Source organism: Engystomops pustulosus, chromosome 2 (assembly GCF_040894005.1).
Source record: "Engystomops pustulosus chromosome 2, aEngPut4.maternal, whole genome shotgun sequence".
Taxonomy (NCBI): Eukaryota; Metazoa; Chordata; class Amphibia; order Anura; family Leptodactylidae; genus Engystomops; species Engystomops pustulosus.
In genome coordinates, this window is record NC_092412.1 from 43,555,486 (window position 1) to 43,574,537 (window position 19,052).

Sequence of the window (19,052 nt, forward strand, 5' to 3'; positions counted from 1 at the left end):
CTTATATAAAAAAAGGTGAAGTGCACGTGAAAAAAGTGAAAAACAAAACGGAAAAAAAAAACCGTGCTGTGATGAAAAATGCATGCTAATTATATCATTATAAAATATATGAGTTATTAGTTGCTAATCGCTCTATTATTGCATTATTCATTTGTACATTTTTATATGAGTATAATATAAACGACGAAATAAAATGCCTGCCCGTGGGGCTGGGCATAATATGGAAATAAAGTGATGAAATTAGAAAGTTAGATGAAGTAAAATTTGAAATATTATACAGACTCGAACATGAGTGACAAAAAATGTATATTACAAAATTCATGAAAATTAATTGTATATAAAGTGCCGCTGTGATGTAAAGTGCTGTAGTGTGAAGTAAAGTGTAGCTGTTGTGTATAGACTAAGTATGATCGCATATAAACAAGCTCAGATGGTGAAAAAAAATTTTTTGTTATAAATTTCATAAGAATGAATTACATGAAGGCTGCCAATGTGATATAAAGTGCTATAGTGCAAAATACAATAAAGATTATATATAAAAGTGCCTAATAATTTGAAGAGCACTATATGTGCATGGTATATGGAAAATCGTGTACTTAATGAAACAGTGAACAAAACTGGACCTAAAAAAAGAAAGAATTCATTGAACAGATGGGTCAACATGAACCATGGTAGAGATGACCATAATTCAGGACATCCCCATGAGGAAGCATCTACGGCACAACACACTATTAGAAGAGTCCTACAAGATCGTATATGGATGTCATCAGCGGTCATTCAAACGATGGCTTTTCCGTAGTGCTCAAGGTAATCATATGTCCAACATGATATCCCTAGACAATAAAACAACATAAAATCACCCAAAAATTCCACGGACTATATTGTGGCCCTATAACACACGTATACACTACTCTCATATGCCCATATTGAAGATGTAAACAAACATACAATTTAAAAAACCGGACCACTGGCTATAATTAATAGTATGGGGAAAAGGACAATTTTTCATTTAAGCCCAATGGAGACGTGGTAGCCAGTTTCACTATCCATTTCAGTTCAATACGCTCCAATTTTTTGAAGATATCACCTCCTCGAGTGCCCAAGATAATCTTGTCTATGCCAAATGCCCTCAGATCTTGCCATCTGCTCTCATGGTGCTCAAAAAAATGCTTTGGAACGGGTTTAAGTTTGGATATTTTTTCGAGGTCAGTAAGTTGAAGCTTACCCGCTGATCGAATATCCCTGATGTGTTCCTGGAGTCGGATTCTCAGTTCTCTCGTGGTCATACCAACGTACATGAGTGCACATGGGCATTGGATGATATAAACCACCCCTGTAGTGCTGCAATTGATAAAATGGACAATATTAAAATTTCTTTGTCCATCAGAATCATGAAAAATCTTAGTTTTCACAATTTGTGGACATACCGAGCAATGTCCACATGAGTGGGACCCCCAGTCAGGACCTTTCGATCCAAAGATGTAATTGCGGACCATGGGAGACGGGTAGTGGCTTCTCACCAGGGTATCACCAATAGTATTAGCTCTTCTTGAAATTACCTGTGGCACTTCAGCTACATGTTTTTTGACCTCCGGATCTGATAACAAAATTGGCCAGAACCGTTTAAAAATCATGTTCATCTCCCTCCATTGAGCATTGTAGGGGGTAATGATTCTTACCTTTTTGTCAAATGTCCGATTCCGAACAAACAAATTGCTTCGATCTGTGGATTTGGCACGTAGATAGCCCCTCTCTATATCCGTGTCACGATAACCTCTTTGCTTAAAACGCGCTTTGAGTATCAGAGATTCACTCTCAAAACTGCTCGATGTGTCACAAATTCGGCGTGCCCTCAAAAATTGGCCTGTTGGGATAGATCGCACTGTATGGGCAGGGTGGAAGGACCTGGCGTGTAGGAGGGCATTGACAGATGTTTCTTTGCGATAAACTGTTGTATTCAGGCGGTCATCAGACTGGACCAAAATCTGGATGTCCAAGAATTCCATATGTTCTTGACTGATGTTATTGGTGAGTCGGATGTTAAGATCATTGGTATTGAGATCTTCCAAAAATTGGTCCAGATTTGTCCTTGTGCCCTGCCAAATAAAAAGAATATCATCTATGAAACGCATCCATGAGATGACTTGTCCACACGCCCTATCCATAGCCTCTTGGACCTGATTTCTCTCCCAAAAACCTAAAAAAAGATTCGCATATGAGGGGGCACACGTGGCCCCCATAGCGGTCCCTCTGGTTTGTATAAAAAACCGATCTTTGAAGAGGAAGTAATTGTGATCCAATATGAATCTTATTAGGACCATGAGGAATGTCACCAGGTCATCATCCAATTCACGAATACTTAAAAAATATTTTGCCGCTGTGATCCCCAAATCGTGGGCTATGCAGGTGTACAGTCCCTCCACATCGCATGAAACCAGAAACATGTCTGGTTCCAGTATGACGTCATCCAACCGTTTTAAGACGTCGGTGGAGTCCCGAATATATGAGGGAAGTTCTTCCACACACGGACGTAGATAGAAGTCCACAAATCTACAAATGGGCTCGCACAAACCTCCACAGCCCGACACTATAGGACGACCTGGTGGTATTTTGGCGTCCTTATGTACCTTTGGTAAAAGGTACAGAGTAGGTACTGTGGGGAAATCCACTTCTAAGCCCTTACGGATTCTAGGTGGAATGATACGTTTATCCAAGGCTGTGTCCAAAATGTGGACCAATTCATTTTTGAACGTATCGGTGGGGTTTCCAGACAGTTGTCTATAGCACTCCTGTTGGTTCAATTGTCTAAAAGCTTCTGCTTCATACATAGCAACCGGCCACACCACCACGTTTCCCCCTTTATCGGCGGGTTTGAATACCACCTCTTTCATACTTTTTAACTCACGTAAAGCCTGGCGTTGACCACGTGTTAAGTTGTCAAACTGACGCGTCTGAGACAGTTGGCGTAGCTCGTTTGTGACCATTTTCACAAACATCTCTATCTCAGGACTTGTTGAAAAAGGAGGACACGTGATGGATTTAGGTCTAATTTCAGCAGGAAATTTTGCAGGGTTACTCACCCCAGACTCGTCCTGTTCTTCTAAAAGTGATTCTAATACCCTGAGTGTTTCCAGGTCTTCCGGGGCTGTAATAGAACAAGAGTTATCAACGGTATTACCACTAAAATGTTTTTTCCATAGCAGTTTCCGGGCAAACAGATACACATCTTTAATTACCGTGAAATCATCAAATGTGGCCACAGGACTAAAGTTAAGCCCCAGTGACAAGAGTGAGAGTTGATCAGATGTCAATATGATATTTGAAAGGTTAATTACCTTCAGCTTCCCACTCGTAAGTTCCTGTTGATTGTTATATTTCCGTTTCATCGGAGTTCCACGGTTTTGCTGTGATAGAGGTCTCCATCCAGAATGCCCTTCTGCTGCAGAGCTTGAGGAGTCCGAGGCTGCCGTATCTATTGAGGTTGTTGATCCTGACCTCCTCCTTATTTGACGAGATGGATTCGCACGTTGCCATCGGTACGCACGTTGTTTCTGAAAATCCTCCATATCCCTATGAAATTTCTTAGTTTTGACTGCCTGCGTGTCTTTCTCCCACTTTAGACATTCATTATTCAAATCTTGTTCAAACTTGCTCAAATTATCTGGTGACAATAACAATTTAATTTTGTCTTGCATAGTGGCTAATTCCAATTCAATGTTTTCTAATTTCTTTTTTTCAATACCAATCAGAATTTCAATAAAGGTGCGGGAACAGGTGTTACACGTTTCCTCCCACCGTTTTCTGATAACCTCATCTTCTAGTGCAAATGAGGGGTACACCTGTACCCTGAGGCCTCTAGGTACAAGATCTTTGGCCAAATACTGCTCCAATGCAGCCTTGTTCCACCATACTTTAATCCGTTTTTTTAGAAGGTTTTTTAAGGAGGTTTGAGCTTCCTTCGTCTCATCATTCCCTAATCTAGAGCCATGTGAGTCACAATTAAAAACTTGAGTAACCATAGACAACCAATTCGATTCCCTGCTTCGAAAATCCATAATCAGCGTGGGGTATATCTATAATTAAATACAAACAATCAATACCAAAGAAAGATATGACCACTGCACAAATACCAAGTCCCTATACTGGAAACAAAACACAATACCAACTATAGTAATCAGGACTATATTCATCCAAAAAAATCACAATGCATAAAACAGCAAAAATACATTAATCAAGGTGTGTCACATACACCTATTTGTTATTATTTATTACGATTCAATATAGAAGTTAACAATTTGATATCCATAGGATATACTTACCTATCGAGGGTCCATCTCTTGTCTTGCCCAAATCCAAAATGGACGGCTGAAGCGCGTTGCTCCGGCGCGCATGCGTGCCCTGGGCTTCCGGTCCGTGCTTACGGTGAGCGATGACGCGCTAGTGCTGCGCGCCATGCGCTCTCAGGTGGCTCGGGCCCGATGGCTCTGGGACGTGCGCGGCGACCGGACTAATGGGCTCACACACATCGCCGATCCAGTCCCCACCCATTAAGGTAATGTGTTTATGATCATTTCATATGTGTCTATTGGCCCGTGCATAATTTGTGGGTGGTTCCCTGTACATATATACTCTCCCCCTGCCCTATTGCAGCACACCCCCTTGAGGAAGCGACGGCGAAACGTACGTCGGGGTGCTGCGGTGGTGGTGTTTGGAGATACTTTGGTAGAGTGGTAGGCCTTTGTATTTGTAATACCCTCTTGTTTTTTTTGGGTGAATTGACCATTGGGCCTGTATACTCTTATACATATGTGTACTGTATTCTCTATATTTATACTTATACCTTGTCGGTGAAACTGTACATCTACCTACCACCACCGCTTTTGTGTGTCTGTTGTTTATGCATTTTAGTGATTTTTTTAATTATAGTGTCCTTTTTGGTACCTTGTGGCAGTAATAAAATTTGATTAATGTATTTTTGCTGTTTCATGCATTGTGATTTTTTTGGATGAATATAGTCCTGATTACTATAGTTGGTATTGTGACACTATATATACGCCTGTGACTACATTATTAGTGAAAATTTCGTACTCCTCCGGGGTTAAAAATACTCCTCAAAAATTGTGAGAGGAGTATTATTACTGTTCTGGAAAAATGTTAGTGCGACCTCCGAGTGTGAGCTCTGTCCTGGACTGCAGGATGCTGGATAAGGCTACAATCACACTTGGTGTGCCTGCCGTACCATAGCATGGCGGGCACATGTCGGCGCTGCTCACCCCCACCCCTTTCCATAGAGAAACATGGGGCACGGTGCCGTATTCCGGGGAAAGATACCGTACCGCTCCTGTACGGCCCGTGCGCCCATTGCCATCTATGGGGGACGTTAATACATCCCCCCACACGGCTGTGTGAATGCAGCCTTAGAGTGCAGGGAGAGAGAAATTTGTAACATTGCCACTTTAATAATTCCAAACCGATATTACTAATGTGTTGACTACAATTGACAGTACAAACCCGCAAAGGAAAAGGTAAGTTGCTGTTTGTGTAGAAGCCCACTTGGGCCAAGTATGAGGGTGAGATTTTATATTTTGCTTGTATAGACAATGTGCCACTTTGTGTAGCATTGTTCCCAAGGCAGCCTCTGTTTTGTCCAATTAAAATTGCTAAAGATGGGTGAAGCACTGATAGATTAGTATGGTTGTTCAGAGACATTAAGTTTCATAACATTTAGAGGCATGAAGAACATTAAGCAGGCAAATGCCCAGGTGTAGCACAGTGGCTGATGCTGCATGAGCATTGGTCCATTTTTAGACTGTATGTGTTGCTTATACTGCCCATTAGTCAGTATTCATTGTCACAGTATTTTTTTGGGAGATTTACTATGCAAGAAACAGAATTATTAGCCACATTTATCAGATTTGAGAAACCAGATTAAGTAGCAATGGGAGGGGAATGTAAAGTTCCTAAACTAGACTTGGGTGCAGACTGGATGCAACATACACTGTGCTCTTACTCTTTCTATAATAACATGCTGCCTGCCGATAGGACACTATGTACAATCTGTTCAGCTTCTCCTGCTCTGTAACGCACTGACTGAACACTGAAGAATATACAGTCATTCCAGAGATCAAGACAGGGCACTATGCACAATTTGCAGGATGAGCTCCGTATGAGGTGGAATACACAATAGGGCGCATTTACTAAGGGCCGTGCACCAGTTTTCTTTCAATCTTTGCACGTTTTTTCTAGTGCAAACTACTTGCACAGGTATTTAAGAAGTGTCTGCACCACGTGTGTCACACGCGACTCGGTTGTGGCGCAGCTGCACTAGTCATCACAAATTAAAGGCGTTCCGGTGCTCATTCGGACCGTGCGCCAGATTTGGTCCGAAAGTGTTGCACGTCCCATGTTAAAATTGCACCCAAAAAAAAATGTTTGTGCATGCTGTCAGAGCTGTGCAGAGGGCGTCAGTTTCATAAAGAACGGGCACCAGAAATCCTCAATCTGGTGCACGGTACACAACTCCTCCTGCTCTATAATATGCTGCTTGCAGATTGGACACTATAAAATGCGGCATTGTTAATTACAAAATGACCTTCCTTTTAAGATTAATAGGTTTAATTTTGGGACCTTATTTTTTGTCTTCTAGATGGTTGTAAAGACCTTCATGGATATGGATCAAGACTCTGAGGAGGAGAAGGAGCGTTATCTAAATCTTGCTCTTCATCTAGCATCTGACTTTTTCTTAAAGCATCCAGATAAAGACGTCCGCTTGCTTGTAGCCTGTTGCCTTGCAGATATTTTTAGGATTTATGCCCCGGAGGCTCCATACACTTCTCCAGATAAACTGAAGGTAAGTTTTTATTAGGGCTTCAGAATCAGTAGAGAAATGGGGAGCAGCATGAGGTTCTGAACAGTCCTCTCCGCTGATGAAAGCTGTATTTGCAGTGGAGTTATTTGCAGTGGATTCTGTAAAAATGTCATATATATGTATATATATTTCTCATACATTATTTTTATTATTATTTTTATTTTTTGTGTTTTAGCTGTAGGCTGTCTCTCAGAGGAGTTTAATAGGGGAGTGCAGCGATGGGAAATCTAATTCCTCGCTCCTTTTCTCCCGGCAGTGTTGGCAGGGATACCTGAATATTTTATGGCACTTGTGGTGCTGGCAGAAGGTTTAATAGCCTTCGGCCCAAAACTGCAGCTCTTCTGCCTGACCCATTCATTGATGATGGTCCTCACAGGTGTTCTGCGAAGCCTGTTTAGAATCTGCCTCCTCTTAACTTTTATTTTAAGGAAATTTCTGTCAACGCAGGAATTATGGCATGAAGTTTACGCTTTGCTAGTTTTCGATCCACTAAGGTAATGAGGAATGAATTTCTCAGAAACCAAACGACCTTCTCCATTTCTCCACAGGATATATTTATGTTCATAACACGACAACTTAAAGGACTTGAAGATACGAAGAGTCCACAGTTTAACAGATACTTCTATTTGCTTGAGGTAAGTCGACCTTGGAGATGCTTAATAACTTGTATTTTGTGTTGATGGTCATTTGTTAGTCCTAAACCCTGATACATTTTTCTTTTTGTTGCCAGAATATTGCCTGGGTGAAATCTTATAATATTTGCTTTGAACTGGAGGATAGTAATGAAATCTTTACTCAGCTGTACCGTACACTATTTTCAGTCATCAAGTAAGTGCGAAAATATAGATACTAAGCCCTCCAAATTATTATTATTATTATTATTATTATTATTATTATTTTTTTTTTTTTTTTAGGAAAAATTATTCTATTAAATCCAGATCAGTAGTTCTAGGTTTGATCCTGTTAATCCCGCATACAGGCTTTTTTTTTTTTTAGTAGAATTTAAATTTGAAATAAATATTTAGATAAGGATAGCTTTGGGCTACGTTCACACTAACTTGTGACGACTGTCGTAGCACAAAGGCCGGGGCGGGCAGCTCTCACCCCCTCCCCCGTGCGCCCTATCTCTATAGATAATAGTAGCCGCACGCCCGTAGGTACGGCCAAAGATAGAGCAGGCTCTGTTTTTGCAGCTACGGCTCGGAATGGTGAGCTCTTGTTGCGCTCACTGTACCGAGCCCGTGTGCTATAGCTCTCTATGGGGGACATATGTACGGCAGCATACGTTCCCCCAGAGGTTGTGCGAATGAGCCCCAAGTCTGTTTTTGTTGGGTTTTAGAATTTGGATGTTTGTGATGTAACGTCTCTTGACTATGAGGTTTTTATTTGTATTTTATTTCTGAATTTAATAGAGCAGGTGTTAATAATAAACTTTATTATACGTTATCAAAGCATAACTCCCAAGTTATCTGGCCAAATATAGTTTTGGCACAGCTGGAGAGAGCCTGACAGCAATTCCAACTATACCTATATTGCGCTTCTGGCTTCTTCCTAGCCTAAGATTCAGCCCCATATATCCATCATTCCTCCTTATACAATCCTCTTCAGCGTATCCTACAGCAATACTATAGTTGCTGTAGAGCCCAGTGTCTGAAGCCAGCCTCTAAAGCAGTGGTGGTGAACCTATGGCACGTGTGCCAGAGGTGGCACTCAGAGCCATCACCCCATGACAGAGTCACCAAACAGGACCAAATCCACTTAATCTTCCTGAGGTCCCAGGCAACTTAAGAGATGCCTCTCTCAGCGCTATTTTAAAGCGACTCTTCATTGGCTGTTTGGAACTGCGGGAAAAGTGAGAAGGTTTGGACATGGCTGCATTATTTTTGGAGGTCCTCCTCCTGGACCCATTATTCTTCCTGTACACAGAGATCCTGGTGAGAAGCTACAATGAGTCTGAATTTGCCTCCTTCTTTCAACTGTATTGGTGGCCTCAGGGGCTGATACGATTGAAAGATGTGGAAGAACAGGTAGTTATAAGTTACTGCTTAAAATGCAATGTTGGCACTTTGTGAAATATAAGTGGGTTTTGGTATTAGTTTGGGCATTCGGTCTGTAAAAGGTTAGCCATCACTGCTCTAAAGGCTCATGTAAAAGAGTGAAGTCAGGATATTTCATCCCCTGCCTGAGGAGACCGGTAGCTTAGTGTGGCAACAGTGTCCGTATAAAGTAGATAAAGCAAAAAAGATATTTACATAGTGGAGCAGTCATTTGTTTGTGTCAGTCTTGAAGGTCTGATATCAAAAGTCTGTGATTTCCCTTCAGGCTTTTGTTTTCCTCTTGCATGTCTGTCCAGTTGCCTCCATGTCTGTCAGTATCAATCAAGACTTTGGGGTTGTCTTAGATGTGTTTAGTCCCTGTGGTATTTGTATTTATAGGTGTATATCTGTGCATGCTGAGATATGGAAGGCTGTCAGTCCATTGAGTGAGTCTACTTTCTCTCGTCCCTGACTTAGGATGAGAAATAGTTTGAATCTTCTCGGCTCCTCCTGCTCTATAACCAATTCCTGTAGATGGGACACTATCTATGTACAATCTTCAGGCAGCATGTTATAGAGCAGACAGGGCTAAGCAGATTGTACATAGATAGTATCCTCTCTGCTCAGCCCCGTCTGCTCTATAACATGCTGCCTGAAAATAGGACACTATGTATGTACAATCTGCTCAGCTCCTCCTTCTCTGTAATATTTTTCCAATTTTATGGTGGCATGTTTCATTTTAAATTGGCATATACATTTTTGCATAGACCTGTCATAAGTTTAAGTTTTACATTATATTACACTTGAATACTTGTCCTAGTTCATTATTTTCTCATGGTAGTCTTTGGTTCATGTAACTTAACTAAAGAATAGAACAGCTTAGCAGCCGGACTCTCACTATATTTTAATTGTATGTTTTTCATTATTCAGCAATGGGCATAATCAGAAGGTACATATGCACATGGTGGATCTTATGAGCTCCATTGTATGTGAGGGAGACACAGTTTCTCAGGAATTACTGGATACAGTACTGGTGAATCTGGTTCCGGCACATAAGGTACTGTCATTGTAATTAGAAGTTTTTTTTTTCAATTTTTACGACAGGTATTACCATATATACTCGTGTATAAGCCGAGTTTTTCAGCACAAAAAATGTGCTGAAAAACCTCACCTCGGCTTATACATGAGTCAATTTAAAAAAACAAAAACGTAATACTCACCCTCCGGTGTCCCCGATCCCCGTCGCGGCTCCCCGTGTCTCCCCTTCTATCTTCTCTAGCCGGCAGAGTCACGTACATGCGACCTGCCGGCTGTCGCATGGACGCGACTCTGCTGTCTAGAGAAGAGGAGACTCGGGGAGCCGCGACGAACATCGGGGACACCGGAGCGTGAGTATTAAAGGGGTTGTCCGAGTTTTGAAAAAACATATATGTGGCCGGGAGCGGGCTGCCTAAAACAATAAAGCTGTACTTACCTTCCGGTGCCCTCCCGTATCCAGCGCTGCTGTCACTCCGGCCCGGGCGCCATGTAAACAAACATGGCCGCCAGAGCAGCGCTGCATTCAGCTTCCGGCCGGACCCGACAACCTTCCGGCCCCCATACACAATGCTGTGTATAGGGACGGATAGGCGTACCCGGCCACGGCCAGCCGGAAGCTGAATGCAGCACTGCTCCGGCGGCCATGTTTGTTTTCATGGCGCTCGGACCGGAGCGACAGCAGCGCTGGGTACGGGAGGGCACCGGAAGGTAAGTACAGCTTTATTGTTTTAGGCAGCCTGCTCCCGGCCACACTTTTTTTTTTTTTTTTTTTAAACTCTGACAACGCCTTTTAAGTTTTATTTATTTTTTCTGTTTGGCAAACTGCGGGGCGTCGGCTGTATACCACATGGGCGCCGGCTGTAAGCAAATAATCTTTTCCCTATACCATTCTGGAAAACATATTTAACAAAAAAGTATAGTCCGAGACTAGTATCATAGCGTGTTTTTTTTTTTTTTTTTTTCTTTTAATGATACATTTTATACTTTTTGTTTATTTTATATTAAACTTTTTTTTTTTCTCAATTTCCCTTTTCAGAATTTAAACAAGCAAGCATATGACCTGGCTAAAGCGCTCCTGAAGAGAACTGCCCAAGCTATAGAGCCGTACATCACAAATGTAAGATTATATTCATTTTATTGTTTTGTCAGGCCACGTTCACTCGTGGCGTTTACATTTGTGTTTGGAAATGCTATTAATCATTGCTTTATTGTGAAAATCCTAAAACTAGATAAACACGTTTAATAAATCCTTTTCCTTTTCTTTTGGTTGAAATGAATGTCTCCTCCTAGATCTGTGTGATGTGGGTTAACAATTCTGTGTATGTTTAAAGAAAAAAATATATCTATCTCTCATTAAACTTTTAAAAGGGTTTGCCCATTAATGAAAGTTCTAAAATTTCAATCCCATAGTGATGTAAACACAATAAAGATCATTTTTAAACCTTTACTTCACAATTTTATTGCTGTTTTAGCTCCTATCACTCAGTGATTGTCAGTGTAAGATTCCAGGGCAGGGACTCTCTAAGACACTTCATGATCCATCTATGTCTGTGGGGTGACAATGTGGTCAGATTATCAGGGTACAAGGTTTATCTACACTTTTATTTACTTCCTGAACATTTACCAGTATCTGACACATAGAAAGAGAGATGAGACAGATCAGAGATAATGAGATCCATGAGATGCATATTGCACACAATGACAGTCAGTTCTCCTACATATGCTATTCCACAACACATTAGATCTGCTGTGCCTCCCCAGATAAAGAATGTATCTGCCTGTAGCTTGTAGTTCTCCTCCTCCTCCTGCTGCTGCATCATGAACTCATCATGTCTGTGTATCAGTGTGAGCTCCGTGCCGTGCTGGACTTCAGGAGGTGAGGCTACAGTGCAGGGAGCAGAGACATAGAAACTCAGCAGCATGGCTGTCACACACAAATCCAAGATGGCGTCCACGGCCCTAAGGGTGTTGCCACAAATGGCGTTTTTGGTCCGTTTTTCCCAATTATCTTAATAGATAAACAGGATGTAAACAGCCAAACGCATGGTAAACTGCTGAAAACAGATGAAAAACGCCATGTGTGACCAAAAACGCCATGTGTGGCATCACCCCAAGTCAGAAGTTACAGGGTTGTGTTTAGGAGCAACTGAAATTGTGTACACCAGAAATGATACAGGTTGGAATTATGCCTGTAAAATGCTGTATTTTGTATTTATTTTCTTATCCTGAGTACCTTTAAGAAACTTATCTTTGTGGAAATACCCCTTTATTTTCCTTTTTTGTTTTGCAGTTTTTTAACCAAGTCCTCATGCTTGGGAAAACCTCCATCAGCGACTTGTCTGAACACGTGTTTGATTTGATTCTGGAGTTATATAACATTGATAGCCATTTGCTCCTTTCTGTCTTGCCTCAATTAGAGTTTAAGCTTAAGGTGAGTGTCTGTTCAGACCAGAGCGCTTCATCATATGGGAAGCTTCTGAGTTGTCCCTTATGCACACAGCCATGTGTTATCTGCTGATTCAGTGGATAAATCCCAAAATGTCTTTTTAGAGGTCATCAGGATGTCAGCGGACCTCCCATGCCAATGACACACAGGCCTCACACAACTGATCTGCGGTGCATTGTTCATGGCCCTTGAATGGTTGTCTGCAAATAGTGTCTCCTGTCATGGCTTACCTAACTAAATACTTTAATTCTCTATTAAACAACAATGAATCATCTTGTCTTGGAAGACATGTGTTCCTTATTAGCACATAATGACACTTGGTGATTGATCTTCTTTAAAGAGGGTTGCCTTTATGGGATGAACTGTTTTAAAGGGGATTGTTCAGGATTTTGATACTTTAAAGAAAGCCATGGCTTCATTCCTCCTGAAGGCTGGAATATCACTGCCAGCTTTTATGAATTAAAGCCAGGATTATAAAATGAAAGTACCTGTACTGCATATTACTTATTGAGCTACTTGTGGTTTTGGCTACAACTGCATTGAACTACAAGAACTTTTCTAATCCTGAGTAGAGATGTGTTAGACCCAATGGTCGGGTTTGGCAGCCTGACCCATACATGTTGGATTGGCGGATGAACTCCCCGTGTCCAATCATAGCCATGGCTATTACGTCTGGGCCAGGGGGGCCTAACCTAAAATTTAAATGCAAGTCTGTTTTCAGATTTTCATTCTTTTTATTTAAATGTTTTGTATTGAATAGTATTAGACTTTAACTGAATAAATAGTGAAATAGGTAAATTAAAATTGGATTATTTTGAATGTTTATATTTATGTAACCTTTTTTATGTTTTTTTTTTTTTCCACAGAGCAACGACAATGAAGAGCGACTGCAGGTGGTGAAACTTCTTGCAAAAATGTTTGGAGCTAAGGATTCTGAATTGGCAGCTCAGAACAAGCCCCTATGGCAGTGCTACCTGGGGAGGTAAATGATCTATTTTGACATATTTTTATTTAATAAGATGTAACTTTCTTTTGTTACACTGGATAGCAAACCTTTTTTTTTCTTTGCTAGGTTTAATGACATACATGTACCTATTCGCTTGGAATGTGTGAAGTTTGCCAGCCACTGCCTAATGAACCATCCGGACTTGGCAAAAGATCTAACAGGTACCAGTATCCATCTGTTAGAACAATACCCTATGTGGATTATTGCAGAAATCTCTGCCACTGCCCCACTGATCTAAGACAAACATAGATGGAATGGATATTTGCATCATTTTCTGCAGTAAACTTGCCATGTGTAAACATAAGTCAAAGGCTACATTCTCAGGACCGTTTGGGGCACATATGTACGGCCGTAAGCTTACGGCTGCACATATGTCCCCATAGATGGCAATGGGTGCATGGAGCGATATGGTGCTGCACACTTGTGGCACACTTGTGCAGCCTTAGGCTGCACGCATAGCAAATTTAGTTACAAAAAATCTGCCTGGTCATACAGTAGCATTGACTTGAATGTGATTTGGAAAGTAATGTATACTGTATGTTGGTAATGATAAATGAATTATCATGATCAAGTAAATCCACATAAAAGTACACATTACGCACATACAAAACCCAACAAAATTGAATTGTGTCCATAAAAATTTTTTGAGTATAAATCGAAAAGCCATATATCATGTACATTATATAAAATTAGGGCAGTGACCACAAGGATACAGCATTAACCATAATCATATAGTGAAAGGACAAGTGTCCATACATAACTAGTTACCAATGTGTCTCTGTGATATATTAAATGCACATACCCGTTCAGGCTCCTCTCCAAAGCTGCAACAGGTTACCCCCAATGCGCGTTTCATGCTCCCACCACTTCCTAAGGAGACTTGAAACTCATGGTGGCGGCGACCTATATGTATGGGAATGGGGCAAACCACTGTATCCCAACCTCAAAATCTCATGTTCATCCAATGAGTCACTACCATCTAAGCACATCTACATGTCTACAAAAAATGGGCATTTAAAACATTATTATGTACTGTATTTGATTTTATGCTTGACAATCCGCAATGTGGCTTCTCGCGTAATACTTTTAAAAATTCCCAAGGTTCATTATAGGTTTGTATAATTTTTCTGACTTTGTGTTTCAGAGTATCTAAAAGTGAGATCCCATGATCCAGAGGAAGCCATAAGACATGATGTCATTGTGTCTATAGTAACTGCTGCAAAGAAAGACCTTCTTCTTGTTAACGACCAGCTCCTAAATTTTGTTCGGGAAAGAACACTAGATAAACGAGTAAGTTTACAATTTTTATAAAAGTTTTAGATCTAATTCCCATTTTTTGAAAAGTATACTATATGAATGAATGCTTTTTGTATTGTACATATAATACATGGTGAAAAATGTATTAAAATTCTTCTGCAAACCATTACAGAGGTCTTGATTCAGTCTGTTCTCTATAGTTCTGGAATACTATAGAGTTTTCATGCTGGAGATGCCCATAGCAGATGTCACTTACCAATTGTGATATTAATCTCTTGGCTAATCGCTTGGATTACACAGGGTCTGTATACAATAATTTACATTCATATACTTAGGCAACGTTCACACTTTGTCTGAGCGTGATTCAAGTACAACAGGGAGGGTTGTAAACGCTGCCTCAGACTATGTCATCATTTCTAAGCTCTGATAGAAGATCAAGATGCAGATGGTTTGCGGTCTCCCTCAAACTCTATTGAGGCCTTTGATGCTAAGTGGGAGATCATCCAACTCGGTTGTATAGAAATGATTGGAGCTTATCTGCAATGTCGCACACTGTCCAATGTGGATGTGTTTTTGGAAGAAAGTGGCTATATTTTGCAAATCCTGTACAACATTATTAATATCTGAAACTAAAGAAACCCCTTTGAAATCAGAATGTTAATCATGCATATACTGTTTATTAAAAGGGCTGTCCAACCTAGACACTTTACAGGCGGTCCCCTACTTAAGGACACCCGACTTACAGACAACCCATAGTTACAGACAGACCCCTCTCACCTCTGGTGAAGCTCTCTGGATGTTACTATAGTCCCAGACTGCAATGAGCAGCTGTAAGGTGTCTGTAAAGAAGCTTTATTGATAATCCTTGGTCCCCTTACAGCAAAAAATGTTTAAACTCCAATTGTCACTGGGGCCAATTTTTTTTTGTCTGGATCTACAATTATAAAATATACAGTTTCGACTTGCATACAAATTCAACTTAAGAACAAACCTCCGGACCCTATCTTGTACGTAACCCGGGGACTGCCTGTATTTGCATATAGACATATTGCTCAATTTATGTAACTAAGATAAAAAGCGTAACTTAAAACGAACCTGTCGCCAGGATTATAATTTTTGCCTGTTGACTGGTTCAAATGGCCTACGCTACGCTGATTTTAAAAATGCCTTTGTCCGCATTCTGAATACTGTCATTTCTGAATAAAACGTTATCTCGCATTACCTGGCTTCCTGCCACAGATGGTGTGGTGGACATTCGCTTTTAGCTCTTATCTCATGTTTTTTTTGTTTTGTTTTTATGGAAAACTTTTTTAATAAGACATAGACTCTTGATTACACCAACTTTTTTCTTTTTTTTTCTTCTATTATTGATCAGTGGAGAGTAAGAAAAGAAGCCATGATGGGTCTGGCTCAGATCTATAAGAAGTATGTATTGCAGGCTGAGGCTGGTAAAGAGGCTGCAAAACAAATTGCATGGATTAAAGATAAACTTCTCCATATCTATTACCAGAACAGCATAGATGATCGGTGAGTATGTTGGCCATGCTGCATTTAATAAAAATCTTTTTATAATCATAATTAACTTAAAGGGAACCTGTCACCACATTTGCACATATACAGCTAATAACCGGTTCCTATAGAGCTCTAAAAACTGACTGACCCCCTTCTTTTAGCTAAAAATTGTTTCGCTTACATCCACATAAATCACATTTTATCTTATATAACGCCCCTGTGTCCTGCTCGGCCGGCCCCTCCCATCTAATCCTCTCTATACCTTATGCCTCCTTACTAGTCACAGTTCATGTCATGTGACCAGAGTGACATCAATTCAGCTTCCGGAGCCTCTTGTGAGCCACATGAAGTCACAGCAGCCTCCATGGACTTCTTCTCCCCATCCTCCATGGAGGCTGCTGTGATCACATGTAATAACATACGTGGTGTACAGCTATTCTTAGAAGGCTAAAGGACCTGGGATGATATAACTGGTTACATGAATGTAACACAAGGCACTGCGTAAAATAATTGACAAAATATTTCCCATCTGTACAAAGAGCTTTATATGTCTGTAGTTGAATGTTAGCAGACAGTCCCTAAGTACAAGGAGGCAGAGCAGTCAGAATAAGGGAGTGTGGTTTACTGCCTGCCTGAGAGAGGGAGAGAAGAGTCAGATACCAGACATGAGTCACAAAAGCTAATTTGCATATCAGAAAAATGCCTGTAATTAAGGTACAGTGCCCCACTGGCAGCTAATTTTATGTGATATGTAATCCTTTATCAGCAGGCATTGTTATCCAGGGTGGTCCAATTCTGGTGACAGGTTTAATACACCTAAACTCTGCCAGTCGTGTAATGGGCACAGCGCCAATGCTTTACTCTATTGCCAAATTGGTATAGTGGTTCTAAGTACATTATGAGATTATTATATTATTTAAGGATAGGGTTTCAAGGACTGGTCCAGGTGCTGGAGACAGCTGTGGCTATTCACGGGGAGCACATGTTCCCCATTATACAAGTGGGGGAGTGCAAAGATAACAGGATCTGGTACTTGAAGCGCCCCAAATGCCCCTGTGCAACAGTAAAAGACACAAGTTTTAAGAACTGCACAAGTCCTGGTACAGATTTGCCTTTGTCCGGGAATTGAAATGACCAATGAGCCAGGTCCAAGGTGATGAACTCCTTACTGCAAAAGTACCACACTCTGAGCATAGAGAGGCGGCGCCGGATCCTCTATGATAAAAATGCAAAAGAATGAATTGTAAGGTAGATAGTCCTGGTAATCTCTGAATCGGTTACATGGACTCTTGTCTTCGTGTTGTTTTGATGACAATAATTCAAGTGGTGTTTATTACGGTGTAGAAACGCTAATGGTTTCAAGCAAAGTTTTTGTGTCTTCTATGAAGATGTAGTGAAGTGCTTCACCCTCCTCCTCAGGTTCTTAAAACATGATCATGTTGAAGAGTCGTTGTCTTTCACACTAAACCTTTTGTTTTGCCTCTTTTTGTAGGTTGCTGGTAGAACGAATCTTTGCACAGTATATGGTTCCTCATAATTTAGAAACTACCGAAAGAATGAAGTGCTTATATTATCTGTATGCAACACTGGACCTCAATGCTGTTAGGTAGGTGTTCTTTGGTGCTAATGCAACCCTTTAGTACTTTTATGCAGTGACTGACTTGTGCAAAAGTAAGGCTACGCTTTATGGTCACTTTCCAAATTCAGAAAACTTAGGCCTCATGTACACAAGCTTTACGCCATTGATTGTAGTCCGTCCATAGGAAGTGGCAGCCAGGAGTGGGATCTGCCACATCTTATATGGTGCGGGCAGTCGCCAGATTACTGGCATGGTGCCTCATTCTGCATGCACCGTATTGTGAATTGGCCTAAAAGAAGTCTCTAGGGCAGTGAGTTACTGAAAGTTTGTGTTGGTAGCTCTAGGCCAAAGCACACGCCTATGTACATGAGAACTTACTTTGACTCTTTTTTTTTTTTTTTTTTTTTTTTTTTTTTTTTTTTTGACAGAGCATTGAATGAGATGTGGAAATGTCAGAATATGCTCCGACATCATGTAAAGGATTTGTTGGATTTGATCAAACAGCCTAAAGTAAGTGTTTCTGTGTGACGGTGTATTTTATTTTAATGCTAGCGATGTGAAATCATCTTCATTTGCTTTGGTTCACTCTTCACTTCACTTTTTTTGTTGTTACTTTTTGCACATGTTATTTTTTATTTATTTTTAACTAAAATCTCCCCAATTCTAATTTGGAAATCCTGCTAGCTGTGGCATCTTTAAAAGTTTTTTTTCCACTAACACTAAACTTTTGCATTGCAAATTGAATTAAATGTCTTTTAGGATTAAATATTTTAAATTTTTTTTGTCTTTCAGTCAGAGTCTGGCAGTAAAGCAATTTTTTCCAAAGTGATGGTCATTACCCGTAAGTCTCTTTAATCACTTAACACGCTAATTTGGTAACTATAATTATTACATAGAGCTTACTGTGATGCTTAACCTTGAGCCGTTATTCAGTCATGACATTATGTGAACATTATCTACCGTTACCTTTTATGAATCAAATACCACTGTAATAGATTGTTTTTTTCAATTTATGCTGGTGCAGGAGTAAATTCAGGTGTTATTTTTGTAAATAACTTGCATTGCTGTTTCCGTCCTGATGGCGCGGGTTTAGGTTGCTCTTGTCTTGATGCTTTTATTTTAAGCACAAAGCACTAGCTATAGCCTGCGCCTGTTCTAGCGAATGATATAGGGCAATTCTACACCAGACAGGACCTTGCATGGAAGACTGGGAGGGTATACATAATGTGCTTATGCACGATGCACCAGCATATGATAAATTCCCCTCCCCCAAACATTTCTGTCCTGTGCCGTTCCTATACGAAGCAGAG

General features: G+C 40.6%; 1 protein-coding gene across 2 annotated transcripts in view; it reads left to right on the plus strand.

Annotated features, from left to right (window-relative positions):
• Nucleotides 1–19,052, plus strand: part of PDS5B (PDS5 cohesin associated factor B) — a 57,914-nt gene that overhangs the window by 17,284 nt on the left and 21,578 nt on the right. For both annotated transcript variants that reach the window (XM_072134399.1, XM_072134398.1), the window contains exons 3-15: nucleotides 6,647–6,850; nucleotides 7,417–7,503; nucleotides 7,599–7,696; nucleotides 9,835–9,961; nucleotides 10,979–11,059; nucleotides 12,233–12,373; nucleotides 13,255–13,370; nucleotides 13,461–13,555; nucleotides 14,539–14,684; nucleotides 16,027–16,178; nucleotides 17,656–17,769; nucleotides 18,171–18,252; nucleotides 18,535–18,583. In XM_072134399.1, the coding sequence (XP_071990500.1) occupies nucleotides 6,647–6,850; nucleotides 7,417–7,503; nucleotides 7,599–7,696; nucleotides 9,835–9,961; nucleotides 10,979–11,059; nucleotides 12,233–12,373; nucleotides 13,255–13,370; nucleotides 13,461–13,555; nucleotides 14,539–14,684; nucleotides 16,027–16,178; nucleotides 17,656–17,769; nucleotides 18,171–18,252; nucleotides 18,535–18,583 (1,492 nt within the window). The remainder of the gene's footprint in view (nucleotides 1–6,646; nucleotides 6,851–7,416; nucleotides 7,504–7,598; nucleotides 7,697–9,834; nucleotides 9,962–10,978; nucleotides 11,060–12,232; nucleotides 12,374–13,254; nucleotides 13,371–13,460; nucleotides 13,556–14,538; nucleotides 14,685–16,026; nucleotides 16,179–17,655; nucleotides 17,770–18,170; nucleotides 18,253–18,534; nucleotides 18,584–19,052) is intronic.